Below are 15,400 nucleotides of genomic sequence, written 5' to 3' on the forward strand. Positions count from 1 at the left end.
AGTGTGCCATAGTCACCTTTTTTTTTCCTATAGACTTGCACATCTATCACACACACCTGATTCCACTGATTGGCAGTGGTTACAAATAACTATAAATAATAAATATAGATAAATAATAAAGCATAGATTTCCATAAAGTGACCTGTTTATTTAGCTGAGTGGTTGAGATGATGGACTTCTGAACTAATCTGCCACTGCAGGGCCCCTGAACAAGTCCCTTAACCCTCTGCTCAGTTGTACAGTGCTTCTGGAAAGAATTCAGTGCTTCACTTTTTCCACATTTTGTTATATTATAGCCCTATTCCAATATGGATTAAATTCATTATGTTCCTTAACATTCTACAAACAATCCCCCATAATGACAACGTGAAAATAAGTTTGTTTGAATCTTTGCCAATTTATTAAAAATGAAAAATAAAACAAAATCACATGTACGTAAGTATTCACAGCCTTTGACATGACACTCAAAGCTCAGGTGCATCCTGTTTCCACTGATCATCTTTGAGTTTGGAGGCCACCTGTGGTAAATTCAGTTGATTGGACATGATTTGGAAAGACACACTATATGTCTATAGGCCCCACAGTTAACAGTGCATGTCCGAGCACAAACTAAGCCATGAAGTTCAAGGAATTGTACTGTATGTAGACCTCAGAGACAGGATTGTATTGAAGGCACAGATCTGGGGAAGAGGACCGAAAAATTTCCGCAGCATTGAAGGTAAATTGAAGAAGCTTGGAGCCACCAGGACTCTTCCTAGAGTGGAGCCGCCTGGCCAAACTGAGCGATCAGGGAAGAGGTGCCTTAGTCAGGGAGGTGGCCAAGAACCCGATAGTCACTCTGAAAGAGCTCTGTGGAGAGAGGAGAACCTTCCAGAAGAACAACTTTCTCTGCAGCACTTTACCAATCAGGCCTATATGGTAGAGTGGCCAGACAGAAGCCACTCCTCAGTAAAAGGCACATGACCACCCGACTGAAGGACTCTCAGGCTTTAAGAAACAAAGATCGAACTCTGGTCTGAATGCCAAGCGTAATTTCTGGAGGAAACCAGGCACTGCTCATCAACTGGCCAATACCATTCCTACAGTAAAGCATGGTGGTGGCAGCGTCATGCTGTGGTGATGTTTTTCAGAGGCAGGAACTGAAAGAATATTCAGGATCAAGAAAAAAAAATTAATGGAGCAATATACAGAGACATCCTTGATGAACTTTGGCGACGGTTCATTTTCCAACAGAACAACACAGCCAATATAACAAAGCAGTGGCTATGGGACAACCCGTTTGAACATCTCTGGAGAGAGCTGAAAATGGCTGAACATCGACGCTCCCCATCCACGCTGATGGAGCTTGAGAGGTTCTGCAAAGAAGAATGGGAGAAACTGCCCAAAAATGTGTGCCAAGCTTATAGCATCAAAAAAAGACTTGAGGCTGTAATTGGGGCCAAAAGTACTTCAATTAAGTATTGAACAAAGGCTATGAATACTTATGTATGTGTAATTTCTTTTTATTTTATTTCTTTTTATTACATTTTTTAAATTTTTTATAAATTTGCGAAGATTTCAAACAACATGATCACTGGAGATTATACTTTGTTTTGTTTTTTTTATAGCTCAGCTAAAGATTGACATCTCTCCTGCTCCCGAGAACCCCCACTACTGTCTGACTCCAGAGCTACTTCAGGTCAAGCCTTATCCAGACACCAGAGTACGGCCCACCCGGGAGATTTTGGAGTTCCCAGCCAAGGACATCTATGTGCCCAACACCACGTACAGGTACCAGAGCTGAATCCTGTTTCACGCAAATACAGTTCTAATACAACCTATTTAAAAATAGTTATTTATTATTAATCATTTGAAGTCCCCCAAGGTTTTATTGATTTTGAACTCATGAGTTGAGAATCAGCTACTATATATGTCTGTCAGTGATTCAGCAGTGGGAAACCTTGGGATTTGACTTCTGGTCATTAGCACAGAATTGTATCTACTGGGCAACATGTTTTAATTTACCTTTTCAAACAAAATCATGGCCTTGCTACAGATTTGCAACTGACTGGTTCAAACTGCTATTTTAGTCAAGGCTTCACAAGGGGTTATGCTGACACAGTTATCTACTGTGTGTGTGTGTGTGTGTGTGTGTGTGTGGTGGAATTTAGCAGAGGTGCCATACTGCTTGCTAGACCATGCTAAACTGTATTTACAGTGATTTGCTTTGTACAGCAATAATGCAGAAGTGTAATAATTGTAATCAATTTGCTATACAGTATATAGACCAATGTTTGTGGGCACCTGACCATAAGAGTGAAGATCTTTTAAACAATTTATTACACTTTTCAGTCCCCATTTTCTGTTATAATAACATCAACTCTCCTAGGAAAATGTTCCACTAGATTCTGTAGTGTGTTTATGGAGATTTGCGCTCACTTAGCCACATGCATTTAAGTAAAGTCTGATACTGATGTAGGGTGAGGAGGCCTGCAGGGCTGTCAGCGTTTCAATTTATCCCATAGGTGTTCAAATTAAGGTTGAAGTCAGAGCTGTATATATAATGCTACCACATCCAAAGACATTCTATACAAAATGGTTAGGGTGAAGAACCACATATGGCTGAAAAAGTCAGGTGTTCTAATACTTTTGTTCTAATTTGTAAGTAATCTACCATATTTTTCAGGCTATAAGCCGCTTCTTTTTTCCCACGTTTTGAACCCCGCGGCTTAAACAACGAAGCGGCTATTTTATGGGTTTTTCCCGGTTTCGCAAACTTCAAGCCAAAAAACTGAGTGACATAACATTAGACCAATGAAATTTCTGAACGGAAACGAAAAAACGCACTTCACCTGTGTTCTAAACTGCACGGCATCGGGAGAAAAACTTCCGCCGGTGGCGCACGACGATGACAAAGGATAAACCCCCCAGAGAAATACAGTGGTACCTTGACCTACGAGTTTAATTCGTTCCGTGGACGAGCTCGTATCTCAATTTGTTTGCACATCAAAGCAGTTTTCCATATTGAAAATACTTAAAATGGCATTAATCCGTTCCAACCCTCAAAATGACACCCTGTTTTTATGTTTCATGTTATTAAATTGGAAAATACATTTCTAAATAACAAATCTTGTATAAAAACATAATAGAAAGAGAATGTAAAGATATAATAAGGATTTATTCAGTGTACTTAGGAGACAATTGAGCTAACGAAAACACCGGTGGGGGGGTGGGTGGGGTGTGTGTGTGTGTGTGTGTGTGTGTGTGTGTGTGTGTGTGTGTGTGTGTGTGTGGAGGGGGGTAGAGGCAATAAACGGAGGCGGAGGGAAAACTCGTTTTTTTACTATCACTCCTGTAGACTACGTATCCCTAAACTTTAAAATTTTTACTTTTTCTTCTTTGCTTATCTTAATTTTCATCACAATCTTCGCTTTCTGTCTTCGCTTCGCCATCTAGCAGCGGCGTCTCGAGCTCGTACCTCAATTTTTTGCTCGCGTAACAAAGCAAAGAAATCGACCGAGTGACCGCTCGTACCTCGGAAAACTCGTACATTAATGCACTCGTAGGTCAAGTTACCACTGTAGTTGTGAAAGGAAGGAGAAAGACAGTGAACAATGATTTACTTGCACGTTTTTTCTGGGTCAAGGGAGAGTTCACTAAAACTCCAGTTGCAACAGACAGGTTTCCAAAACTCGTGCTTTTTTATTTTTCTTGGCAACAGCGTTATGGGTTAGTCAAAGAAACTTCATCAGAAAATAATAAGGACATATTCCTCGGTCTTGCACACATGCAGTAATACCGGAAAATGCAGTGGCAGGCTATTCCCAAAATACCGCTATGCTCCTAATAGAAGCGCAACATATTGCATTTAGTGTCTTTCGTTAAAGCCTATGTAAAGTTCATTAGTTTCAGTGTAGACACCTGCAGCTTATAGACAGGTGCGGCTTATTTATGTTAAAAATAAAAATCTTTGTCAAATTCAGTGGGTGCGGCTTATAGAAGGGTGCGCTTAATAGTCCGGAAATTACGGTATATGTATATATTGGTTAAATAGTAATATATTGAAACCTTTGTTGATTGTTAACTAAAGTTAACTTTCTGTAAGGACAATTCTGTTATGAAAAAAATATGGTGGATTGAGTTATTTTTATTTCTATTATGAACTAGTCTTTTCCCATAATAGTCCATCTTGAAGTGTTTGGTATAAATAATTAAGAGGATTCGCTTATCGTAACAACAGAAACCGTGTTAGATCTGGCTATAAAATAAAAGTGACACTGGAGACGCCTCCTTAAAATTTGACTAAAATGTCGCCTCAGAGAAAACCCTCACCATATGAACAATTAAAACAATGTTTTAACTCGTGTATGATCAGCCTCTGCCCTGCGAGTCTGTGTACAAGTTGTTACTAGATTTTTGAAGTGATCTGAGCCTTTTAAGACAAAATGTGTGTCGTTTGGTGGATTCATTTATTTCGTTTATAAAAATCATGATTTCTTTTTGGGACATTCTGTAAACAAACATTTACTGTACAGTTGTGTAAATTGTGTAACCTGGAGTCAATATGACTCATACAGTAACATAAAAGAGAACCATGTTTCTTGACTAGCACAAAACATAAACTTGGCTTAAATATGGTGTTAAGTTATAATGCAGTATAAAAACAAGAAAGTGAAAACTGTGACATGGATGCGATTGTGAGACTAATTTTCTGTGGATGCTTTGGTATATAAGGATCTAGTTTCAATTCAGCATAAAATGTCACTAGCAATTTTTTAAATAGTTCAGAAAGTAAAATGCTGTAGCAAGTGTTCACATGCAACATCTGTACATTTAAAGGTTAAGGTCAGGTTGATGAACTGTTGCATCATGCTATAAAGTCAAGTCATCACCTTTGGACTAAGTATAGAAGAAAGGGGAAGTTTGTGTGAGCCAGAGCCATCACTGATTGGCTGAGAGTTGCCTGATCAGTCAGGCTTACTGGAACTGTGATGAAGGCCTAATGGAGATCTTTGTGAATTTGAGGGTGTAAGAGCTTCCATTGGAAGGTCTCCAATAGATCCCTTTCCTCCGTGGATTACGATTCCTGGACCGCATCCAGGTGAAGCGCCCGTTTAGGTTGGTGCCACCACATCCATTAAACCACCAACCACCTGAAAAAAGGAGGAAAAAAGGCTGTGTTTAACACTTCATTGTTTAAAATATGGTCTGTAATTGACAAATTGGGATCTATAAATGTAAGTGTTGCTACCTGAGTAGTTGCGAGCACAGCTGGACTCATCGAGATTGTCGTTGTCCTTATCTTTAGTCGAAAACATCATGCCAGTGTGGTTGCTTAAAGCATCGGGCAGGTTTCCAAACAGATAAGTCAGATGGATGGTGTAATGAGATGCAGGACCTTCCAGAGTAAACATGTACTCAATTAATCTTCTCTCATCCTTCCAGTCCTCCAGCTCAATGCTGAGAATGTAGACCCCCTGTCGGGCAATGGAGTAGATCTTTGCCAAACCAAGCCAAAATTCATCTGCAATACAGAAAAGTAGGTATTTTGCAGCCTGGTTTTTCACTTTAAACCAAGATTGTTTTTAAGAAAAGCTTTAGTTTATTTTTAAGGTCTGGCCCAACAAATGTGTTTGTGTTTCTTGATTAACTCTGATTTTGTAAGATTTCTTCCTGTCAGGTTTTTTTTTTTTTTTACTATTAAAATAAATCCATGTAGATTTCACATTGCTTCAAAGTGCTCACTTTCCAGATTTCCGAATCCAATCTCATATTTGTCCCAGGTCTGGTCAAAGTCCACTGTACCATTCATACGCCGTTGAATAACCGTGGCTGCTCTTTCTGCAACGCCAATAAAAAAATGATTTGATTTGTTGAACATCAACTAAAAGCAAGCTAATGTGTTTTCTGAAAAGCTATCTATCTCTGTTGAAAGAAATGAAAGTGTAACTGGAAGCTGTTTAGGTTTGCATAAAAAAAAAAAAGCAATAAACCAATGGTTACAAAGTTAAATATTAATATTATTGAGTTGTGTTGAAATGTATTTCTCTCTGACCTGAACTGATCTCACAGTACACATCGAATGGCTCTGATGTATTGGGTTTAATTGGGTAAACGCCGCTCTTCCTCTGGCCTCTGTTAAACACTTCACTGCAGTCGGTGGGAAGATCTGTAGCAAACGTTGCATTAGGGAACCACACTGAACAGCTGCATAACATGAACTTTCATCAAAAATTGACCTTTTTTTTTTTTTTTTTTTTTAAACTCACCGTCTGTGCCACTGGTTGAGTTAATTGTCAGGTATTTGAGAAGGTTTGGAGCGTCTCTGGTTGAATCTGCAAATTTCTCAGCAGTGTCTTGAAAATCGTAATTGATCTGTAAGGAAATGGAGCGAGAGATAAGGAAGCAGAAATAACATGTCAAGTGTGTTGCATAGTTTTATCTTCTTTTTTTAATCTACCTTCTCCTCTAGGCTTTTAATTTTGTTTTTCTGCGAGTTGAGCTGGTCATGCTGCTCTCTTACAGACTTTAGTAGGTCTTTTATGGTCTTCTCTTGAGTGTCGATCACATCCTGTAGCAAATGTTTATCATATGAAGAGTTGCATGAGTTACTGTTTGATCTGTTGCTGATTTTTGCATTTAGATTCATACACAAATTTTAGACCTACCTTCAGAGTAGCGATCTCCTGGATCTGTTCTAAGGGCACTACACTTTGGCTAAGGCCTTGCAGCTTCTCTTCCAGATTTCCAACATGGCTTTGAAGCTGGCCTCGTTCCTGCAAAATAGTATCGACTTTGGAGTTGATCTCCTGCGACATATTCCGGATTTCCTCGTTGTTGGTCTTGAGGATCAAAGTCGTTTTTTTGAGTTCCTCTTCCTCCTCTTTAATTTCGCTGGTCACAACAGACAGCTGGTAGAACGAGCGGTCAAAGATGTTCAGCTTCTGTAAGATATCATTGATTTGCCTCCTGGTCTTGTGCACGAACTCTCGCAGGCTCTGCCCTAATTGGAGGAGGCCGTTAGCCAGCAATCGCACATCGTCCAGCATCGCAAAGCTTGACTTTGCTTCCATTGGTTCCGGTTTGTGAAGTACCGGTGGGTCTGTGGCCGCATTAATGGTGCACATGCTCCCCAGGAAGAACATGCAAATAAGCTTCATTTTGACTCTGCAGCTAGTTGGTATTCTCTGATCTTATCTGAACTTTGGGTCTCTCTCCCTGTGGTGTAGACAGCAGAATGGGAAACCAGACTGCCTTCAATTTATACCCCTAGACCAGAAGGGGAGGGAGAATTTGTTGATCATTAAACAGATTATGCAGCTGCATCTGACCCTGACTATCAAGGGGGGAAAAAAATCTCCCAGAGGCTGCTTCAAGAGCAAACAAATTATAACGGCATGCACACCCACCCCCCTCGTAACCCACCAAAACCTGTCAACACACATCCATAATCCATTTCGCCATCCCTGTGGCTTCATTACTGGAGTGTAACCAGGGCACTAATGAATCATCTGCTTGGTCGATCGCATCATTTCAGAGATGGTAGTCAGGTGAAAATTCATAATAAACCTGTAAAATTTACATCTGTGCTTGATTTAGTGGCCTGCTGAAGCAGTGCTTTATCAATCTTGAGCCCCTGTGCAGGTCTCTCTCGCTCCGTGTGTCTGTGTTTGTGTGGGTGAAGAGCCTTGTTGATGGAGAGGAGTAATAAAAAATGTTGAAGGTTTTCTTCAACAACTGAGAGTTTCCAATGTCAAAACAGGAATGTTTCTTCCGATTCAGAGAATCCGAGAGGGGAAAAAAATGTGTTCTTTAAGCATGTGCTTGTCAAAGTGGCACATTATGGGCTTGGGGTTCTTTTAGCAAAGGCAGGGGGGTGTTACATAGTTATATAATATTGGTAGCTCAGTGGGATCATAAGTTTGTTAGTTCAAAATTCCAGCAACACCAAGTTTACCACTGCTGGACCCTTGAGCAAGGTTCTTAACCCTCAACTCCTCTATTGTATACACCGGCCAGGCATAGCATTGACATGACATTTATAACGTTAAGAACTGATTAACACTGATTATCTCTTTAGCATGCCACCTGTTAGTGGGTGGATATATTGGGCCACAAGTAAACATTTTGTTCTTAAATTTGATGTGTTCGAAGCAGAAGATTTTGGGCAAACGTACGGATTTGAGCGAGTTTGACCAGGGCCAAATTGTTATGGCTAGATGAGTGGGTCAGAACATCTCCAAAGCTGCAGCTCTTGAGAGTAGCGAAGGCTGGTCCCCATCATCCAGTGCAGCTACTTGCTGTAGAAGTTCATGCTTTTAATGCTCGATGGATCAGGACTGTTTTGGCAGCAAAAGGGGGACCAACGCAATATTAGGTGGTCATGATGTTATGCCTGATCAGGGGTAAATGAGATGAATGTAAGTCACTCTGTGTCAATCTGTATTTGAATCGGTATGGATTTTCAGTCATGCCTTTTATTTGCACTCGTGTCCCCACCAAATATATAGAACAGAGTACAGGAGGCTTACAACAGATGGGTTGAAGATTAATCTACTTAAGATTTGTGGAAACAAATCCCTTTTTGTAGTTGTAGTCTGTGATGTATAAAAACACATATTAAACATCTATTAATAAATTAAACTCCACTGGACTACAGTGTAATCGTGACAGCATTTGACTAAAACAGTTCCTTGATACTTTTCCTTAAAACAATTGATTTAAGCATAATTCAGTTATTCAGTCTTTATCTCCAAAAACGTTCATTAATAAATTAGAAGTAACGTCTGTAGGGTTCGTTATAAATGCACTGTATGGTGGTAGATCACCACATGAGTGATAAGTTGATAAGGAAATGTGACTTTATTTGGGGTTTTCTGTTCACTTCAATTGAAAGTGCTTTTTTTCCCCCTTTTGACAGTTTTTGTTTTTATAAATGAAACTTGCAATCCAACATATCAGCAAAAACCTATTTGAAATGTTTTATGTGCCTCTGTAGAGGACAATGTGTAATATATGGATGGGCCAGATAATGAAAACAGATGGAGATAGGACCGCTTCTGACATCTTTATATTGCATATATAAAGAACATACAGTATATTTACACTGTGAACTCGATCACACTGAATGTTTTTGGTATAATTCTTTATGTGCAAAATTTAGCGCTCATTTGTTTACCACTTCTACACGTATTCTGTTACGCATACAACAACTAATCAGAAGTTTAATCATATACAAATTGGCTATTATAATTGGACCTTGATATTAAAAAGTGATGGACATCATACAAGAACTGTATTAAAAGCTGGCTTTTTCACACGGCTGAAAGGTAGAATGCCGTGGGCTGAAATGGATAATAATCAATGGTTCATTGGAATTTCTTCCTGTAATTTTCTTAGGAATGGTAGTTTGATTTGTATCACCGCTTGTTGATTTTTACCGTCTGTCTTGACGAGAAGAAAAAGTGTTCTTGGTTTTGACACATTCTCAAATTAGCTGTTACTGTTAAACAAAACACAAAAATGGCGTTGACGCGGAACAGCGCCACTCCTAGTCATCTGGATTGATCCCGGACTTTCCTTTCGATCCACGTCTGGAAACAGAGCAAACACAACGCTATCCTTGTGTGTGCTCAGAGGCCTAGCTTATATAAGAGCCAGGCCCTGTCTTCCGGACCAATCAGAATTCCACATCTCTCAATAGAGAAAATGGGGATATAGAAACCTGTCTAACATCTGGAACCCAGCATGAAGAGCAGATTCTGACAAATGTAGTGTTTTCTTCTGGGCTGCTGTTTAAACGGCTATAACTATCTCACACATCCTTCTCATTTTTTCCTGAGGATGTCGGAACAACAGTTCAGGAAGAGCGTGAGATAGACATTGAAGTGGAAAACATGGTTAGCAGCATCAGATGAGGAAGAGGGTAAGAGACAGTGAGTGCATGAGAGAGGACCACTTTGCGGATAATATTTTTGACCCTCATGCTCCCCGGAGGTTGAGCTTCCTGTCATTTTTGCGACAAGTCGCCCAATGTAAACACTCCTGTATGCACTGCTCTGAAACTTCCTACTGTCCTTCAACTCTCTAAACCACAGAGTCCTTTCTGAAGTCCTTTTCCTCCATGTTCTCATTCTTTGGCTAAATATTTAGAAATCAAATACCCCAGGAATAAATGAAGTCATACTACGACATTGTTGAAGGGGTTGTTTAAGTTTCTGTGACAACAAGTCTGATATTCATGCTGACTCTAATTCAAATCTAACTTGAACCTGCTTGCATATTTATTATATATTTATTATTATTTATACTCGCACCTTATATTCAGTACAATGTTTACATGCTGTTTTGCACCTTTTATACTACAGTATAATGTTTACATGCTGTCTTTGCACCTCCTTGCTGCTGTCTTTTTTGCACTACATTGCCCTGTTCTGTTTATACTTTCTCCTGGGTATAGTTTTTACATTCACCTCACACAGTACTGTATATGTAAGTATACAGTAGGTTTACTAGTCGGCGCTATACTTGGTTTTTGTCTTTTGTCTTGTCTTGTGTTGTCTGTCTGCACTCTGTCTGTCTGTACTGTTCTTTTGTTTGCACTGTTTGCACCAGGCTGCACTCGATGCACTTTATGTTGTTTTGTTGTTTAGTATAGCACCAGGGTTCCGGAGGAACGTTGTTTCGTTTTTACTGTGTACTGTGTACCACTGTGTATAGTAAAAATGACAATAAAAGCCACTTGACTTGACTTGACTTGACTTGTTCTAAACAGTTCTTTAAAGCGTGTTAATTAAATAGGAAAACACGCACTCCTCAATATAGCGAACAGAGAAATTGTTTATGGAAGCAACCTCAAGTGTTTAAGTCCTTGTAATGGTTAGACGTTAAGGGGTCTGTGGACATATATTCGTTTATAGATTTAAAGAGGAATTAAGGGACACAATGTTTATAGCTGCTATAATGTAAGTGATAACAGGACGTAAAAAATTTATGATGCTTCATAAATAAAAAATCACATTGCTGTGAAATACGGGGAACAAAACTTAATACAGCATGCAGTTATATAAAAAAATCTAAATTGTTGGTCATAACAGAAGCACTGCATCCATTACATCACCTTATTTCTTTATTTTAGAGATATATATTATTGATTTACTCTGCCACCTTGTTATCTACTTCTTATCTCTCAGTTGTATCCATGTTTTATTGTTCTTATACCTTGCTTTTTTCTTATTAGGAACCTGCTGTATGTCAACCCACAGAGTCTGAATTTTGCCAACCGCCAGGGCTCTGCTCGCAACATCACAGTGAAGGTGCAGTTTATGAACGGGGAGGACCCCAGCAATGCCATGCCTGTAAGTAATGAAGCACAAGTTGACTGGAGTGTATTCTTATTCACGTACTGTACTTGCATCAAGGATGCCATGTAATCTGCCAATGCAAATGTAAAAAAATAGACTATAAGCAGAGTTTCCGCAGAGTCTAAGGAAAAAGTGTCAAATTTGATTGAAAAATGTAAATGTTAGACCTTAAAAAGTCTTCCAATCGCTGTTCTTGGTCTTAAATTCTAAGGAAGTCTTAATTTTCCAATCTCCAAGTAACGTGACCTCTAATGCTCATTGAAATGCAGCACTTTCAAATTATTTATTTATTTATTTATTTATTTTCCTTGGTGTTGTAGCTCTTTCTTTCGCTGGTCCAAAAATAATTTGCTGTATTACGACTTCTACCAACATTCAACAGCTTTCTGTTACTGGTGTAAATCTGTCTTGGATTGTACCACCGATATTAACCAGATTTTATTTTTCAGCTATGTGCAAGTTTAGCGATATTTGACTATAAAGGTAGCTAAAGACATATTTGTTTGTGTTTTTGATGTCATGATATCGGTCTTAAATTTCATTCTTATTTGTCTTAAAATTTACTTGGATGTATAAGGGTTTGCTATATGGAAAAAAATAACCAGGACAGGATACTGTGATGTGGCCAGGGGTAAGGAGGAGCTGCAACACGTGACCAAGTGTTTTATTTCTCTTATATCACACCAGTGTGGCGACAATTATACTTTATCAGTATGTAGCAATTAGTTCCTGTGATAAATGTCATTTGTTAGTAACACAGTATAAAATGCTGCTTGTTACTGAGAGAACTGAGAGAATTCCCTGTATCTAGACCTTCCCTTGTTAAAACATTTGAAATATCAGCTTTACCTAATTAGAATTTCAGATCATTGACACTGAAGACTTCGAGATTGTCACAATAACCGTTGTATGATTTTCTTAACTTTAGATTATCTAGGGCATATACTGAGCATGCTCAGAGAAGGAGTTGTTTCTATAGAAACAAATAAATGTGCTTTGTCTTTTGGCTGGAGCTATTGTCAGTGTTACTATAATAGATGGTTATGAAGCATCTTCTGACCAATCAGCTTCAAGTATGCAAATGTTTATGTAACAACGTGTTATTGTTGTAATATACACTACTATTAAGAAAATAAATCAAGCAACTTATCATGTAAAATTCTAAGAAACATCAATCCATACTTGGTTGTTTAGGTGATCTTTGGTAAATCCAGCTGTGGAGAGTTTTCCAAAGATGCATACACTGCGGTGGTCTATCACAACCGGTGAGTTTGACTCCAGTCCAACTTTTTTTTGATCAGTGTTCTCATTTTCTCTGCTGTTCTATTAACCTCGTTATCTTTTATTCATAAGACCAAATCACAGATGATGTCACTAGGTTTTAAAGTTGATCAGCTGATATTCAAGTCAGATAGCTATTGAAGGAAAGCGTAAACATTGCAAGCCGTCACCCAACCACACACTTTAAACTGCAGTTCATGACACTTTCACCACAAATTTCTTTGCTTGCTGTGGATTGTATTACATTGAATGGTATTCCACAAGGGTTGGACTGCAAATCAGCCTACAATCCAACATTTAACAATCCAAGAACATTAACAGACATCTCAAAAAGATCAGGCATTTACAGTTAAAGAGCTGTTCAGCAAATAGAGAGAAAAAAAAGATCTTTTAGTTAATTCTCACTTGTTGATTCGTCTCATGCACTCCTCCAGCTCTCCAGATTTTCATGATGAGATCAAAATTAAGCTGCCTGCCTCCCTGAACGACCACCATCACATCCTGTTCACCTTCTACCATGTCAGCTGCCAACAGAAGCAAAATACCCCTCTGGAGACACCAGTTGGATACACGGTACACACGCACACGCACGCGCACACACAGCTGTGTGCTTGAGAAAATCTGTTTCTTGAATCTTATATTATATTTTTATTTTTTTTTTTTCCCCCTTATTCCAGTGGATCCCTATGCTTCAGAATGGACGTCTTAGAACAGGCCACTTCTGCCTGCCTGTGTCTCTGGAAAAACCACCTCAATCTTATTCTGTTTTGTCTCCTGATGTAAGACTCTTTCGAATGCTCAAATACAGCAGGCTTTTATGAGGAAACTATTATTGTTTAACCAGCTACTTAGTGGTTTATTATTAATTGAGATGGATGTATAATTAATTTGTGTTGTATTGAATGTATTTTTTGAAGGTTCCTTTACCTGGAATGAAATGGGTTGATAATCACAGAGGAGTGTTTAATGTTGAGGTCATATCCATGTCCACTCTCCACACACAGGTACTCTTAGTCCATACATTTCAGATTTTAGTGATGAAGCAATGAGCTGTACTAAATCCTCTTCACTCTCAGGACCAGTATCTGGATAAGTTCTTTGCACTTGTGCACGCTCTGGATGAGCACATGTTCCCAGTAAGGATTGGAGATATGCGGATTATGGAGAACAGCCTGGAAGCAGAGCTGAAGGGCAGCATAACAGCTCTGAGCTCCTCTCAGCTAGAACCAGTGGTGCGTTTCCTCCACCTGCTGCTTGACAAGCTGGTGGTGCTGGTGGTGCGGCCGCCCGTCATCGCTGGACAGATTGGTAACAACTCGCATCTCTGATGCAACACTTAATTGCTAATCTTAACATCTTACTCAACTACTGCTACGAGACGCTGAGACTTTCTCTTTTTTTTCTGCTTCCATGTCCTCCTTATTGCAGTAAATCTTGGCCAGGTGTCTTTTGAGGCAATGGCGTCCATTGTAAACCGTTTGCATAAATATTTGGACACCAGCCAGGACATGCACGGCCGGAACAGCCTTCTCTCTTCCTACATTTACTACGTCTTCCGTCTGCCCAACATGGACCCTAACTCTCCTTCCCCCGGTAAGTCTTCTCTCTGCTACGACCATGGGCCGAATATGGTTTGCCCCCACATTTGGAACATTTGGCCCTGCGTATTTTAAAGATCTGTTTCTCATCTGTATTTTATAATACATGTTGGCTTTAAAACAAAAATTACCCGTAGTTTTTAATAAAGGAAGACGGCACTGAGCGCTATCGGCAAAAATCCGAACTGATAGTTTTTCCAGTTTACGGTCATTACAAGAGCGGCCTCTAGGGGTGAATCACTGGCCCCGCGTGCTGTTTGTTTTTACACGCGAGAATGCGCGCTGCACTGAGAGCGTTATATTTATTATTTATCATTTATTGAATTCATAAATTACATTTATTGATGAATTAATTTATATTTATTTTCTTTAGCACATTTTCATGATTGTTTTTAATTCAGTATCTATTTTTAAAAATCGGTTGATTATTTGGATATCAGCAAGTAGGGTCCAACCTAGAAATTCGGTAAAAACTAGTTATTGGTAACATCCACTATCGGTCGAACTCTAGTTATTAATATAGTCTAATTATTTGTTAGATTCACCCACCAACCACTTGCATATACATAAGAAAATGTCTTGATTTCAATAGCAAATAATAGGAAACAATTTGATTGTGATAGTAATAATGCTCTTCTAATAGGCTGTATATCTCTTAAAAATTAATGCTCATTTGTCTGTGCAATGCATAACAAAATAATAAACTAATCTAACATTAGGAGGCCTAATAAATACATTTTAAATCATAATGAACTCTCTACAGAAACGCTGATAATCACTCCAGCCTATGTAATGTTCTGTTACAGTTACTGACCTGGCCCCCATTAAAGAAAGGAAAAATTATGTGGTCCTCACAGAAAATAAGCTTGGAGACCCATGTGTTAAAACAAGCTTGACCGTAGGAGGTTGAAAACAGAAATAATAATTTATAGACGAGATTCTCATAATTCTTTTCTTCTCATTTATTCATTCATACAGGTCCTGGAGGTCTGGGGGGCTCGGTGCATTACGCCACTATGGCTCGCTCTGCCATCAGACCAGCCAGCCTCAACCTGAACCGCTCCCGTAGCCTTAGCAACAGTAACCCTGACATTTCCGGCACTCCAACATCACCGGACGATGAAGTTCGTTCTATTATTGGCACTAAGGTAGGAAGGTCTACATTTGAGGTTGACATCA

The 15,400-nt window shown here is 39.1% G+C and overlaps 2 protein-coding genes across 22 annotated transcripts in view; one reads left to right on the top strand and one right to left on the bottom strand.

Moving 5' to 3' along the window:
• dock7 (dedicator of cytokinesis 7) overlaps positions 1-15,400 on the top strand; it is a 63,495-nt gene that overhangs the window by 22,208 nt on the left and 25,887 nt on the right. For all 21 annotated transcript variants that reach the window (XM_046848089.1, XM_046848062.1, XM_046848072.1 and 18 more), the window contains exons 14-22: positions 1,608-1,770; positions 11,219-11,336; positions 12,537-12,607; positions 13,058-13,196; positions 13,301-13,402; positions 13,541-13,627; positions 13,700-13,931; positions 14,052-14,216; positions 15,200-15,369. In XM_046848089.1, the coding sequence (XP_046704045.1) occupies positions 1,608-1,770; positions 11,219-11,336; positions 12,537-12,607; positions 13,058-13,196; positions 13,301-13,402; positions 13,541-13,627; positions 13,700-13,931; positions 14,052-14,216; positions 15,200-15,369 (1,247 nt within the window). The remainder of the gene's footprint in view (positions 1-1,607; positions 1,771-11,218; positions 11,337-12,536; positions 12,608-13,057; positions 13,197-13,300; positions 13,403-13,540; positions 13,628-13,699; positions 13,932-14,051; positions 14,217-15,199; positions 15,370-15,400) is intronic.
• angptl3 (angiopoietin-like 3) lies at positions 4,430-7,227 on the bottom strand. Its single transcript, XM_046848290.1, has 7 exons — positions 6,648-7,227; positions 6,440-6,550; positions 6,249-6,354; positions 6,035-6,148; positions 5,725-5,820; positions 5,231-5,503; positions 4,430-5,132 (listed from the first exon to the last, which is right to left on the bottom strand). The coding sequence occupies exons 1-7, from the start codon at positions 7,137-7,139 to the stop codon at positions 4,957-4,959; spliced, it is 1,368 nt and encodes a 455-aa protein (XP_046704246.1). The 5' UTR covers positions 7,140-7,227; the 3' UTR covers positions 4,430-4,956.

The sequence above is a fragment of the Silurus meridionalis genome, chromosome 1 (genome assembly GCF_014805685.1).
Source record: "Silurus meridionalis isolate SWU-2019-XX chromosome 1, ASM1480568v1, whole genome shotgun sequence".
Classification (NCBI taxonomy): Eukaryota; Metazoa; Chordata; class Actinopteri; order Siluriformes; family Siluridae; genus Silurus; species Silurus meridionalis.

Excerpts from the sequence above, each read along its gene's own strand:
- angptl3 (XM_046848290.1), bottom strand. The coding sequence starts at position 7,139 with ATGAAGCTTATTTGCATGTTCTTCCTGGGGAGCATGTGCACCATTAAT. Across the intron at positions 6,551-6,647 it reads AGGAGATCGCTACTCTGAAG|GATGTGATCGACACTCAAGA; the intron begins GTAGGTCTAAAA and ends CATTTGCTACAG. Across the intron at positions 6,149-6,248 it reads CTCAACCAGTGGCACAGACG|ATCTTCCCACCGACTGCAGT; the intron begins GTGAGTTTAAAA and ends CGTTTGCTACAG.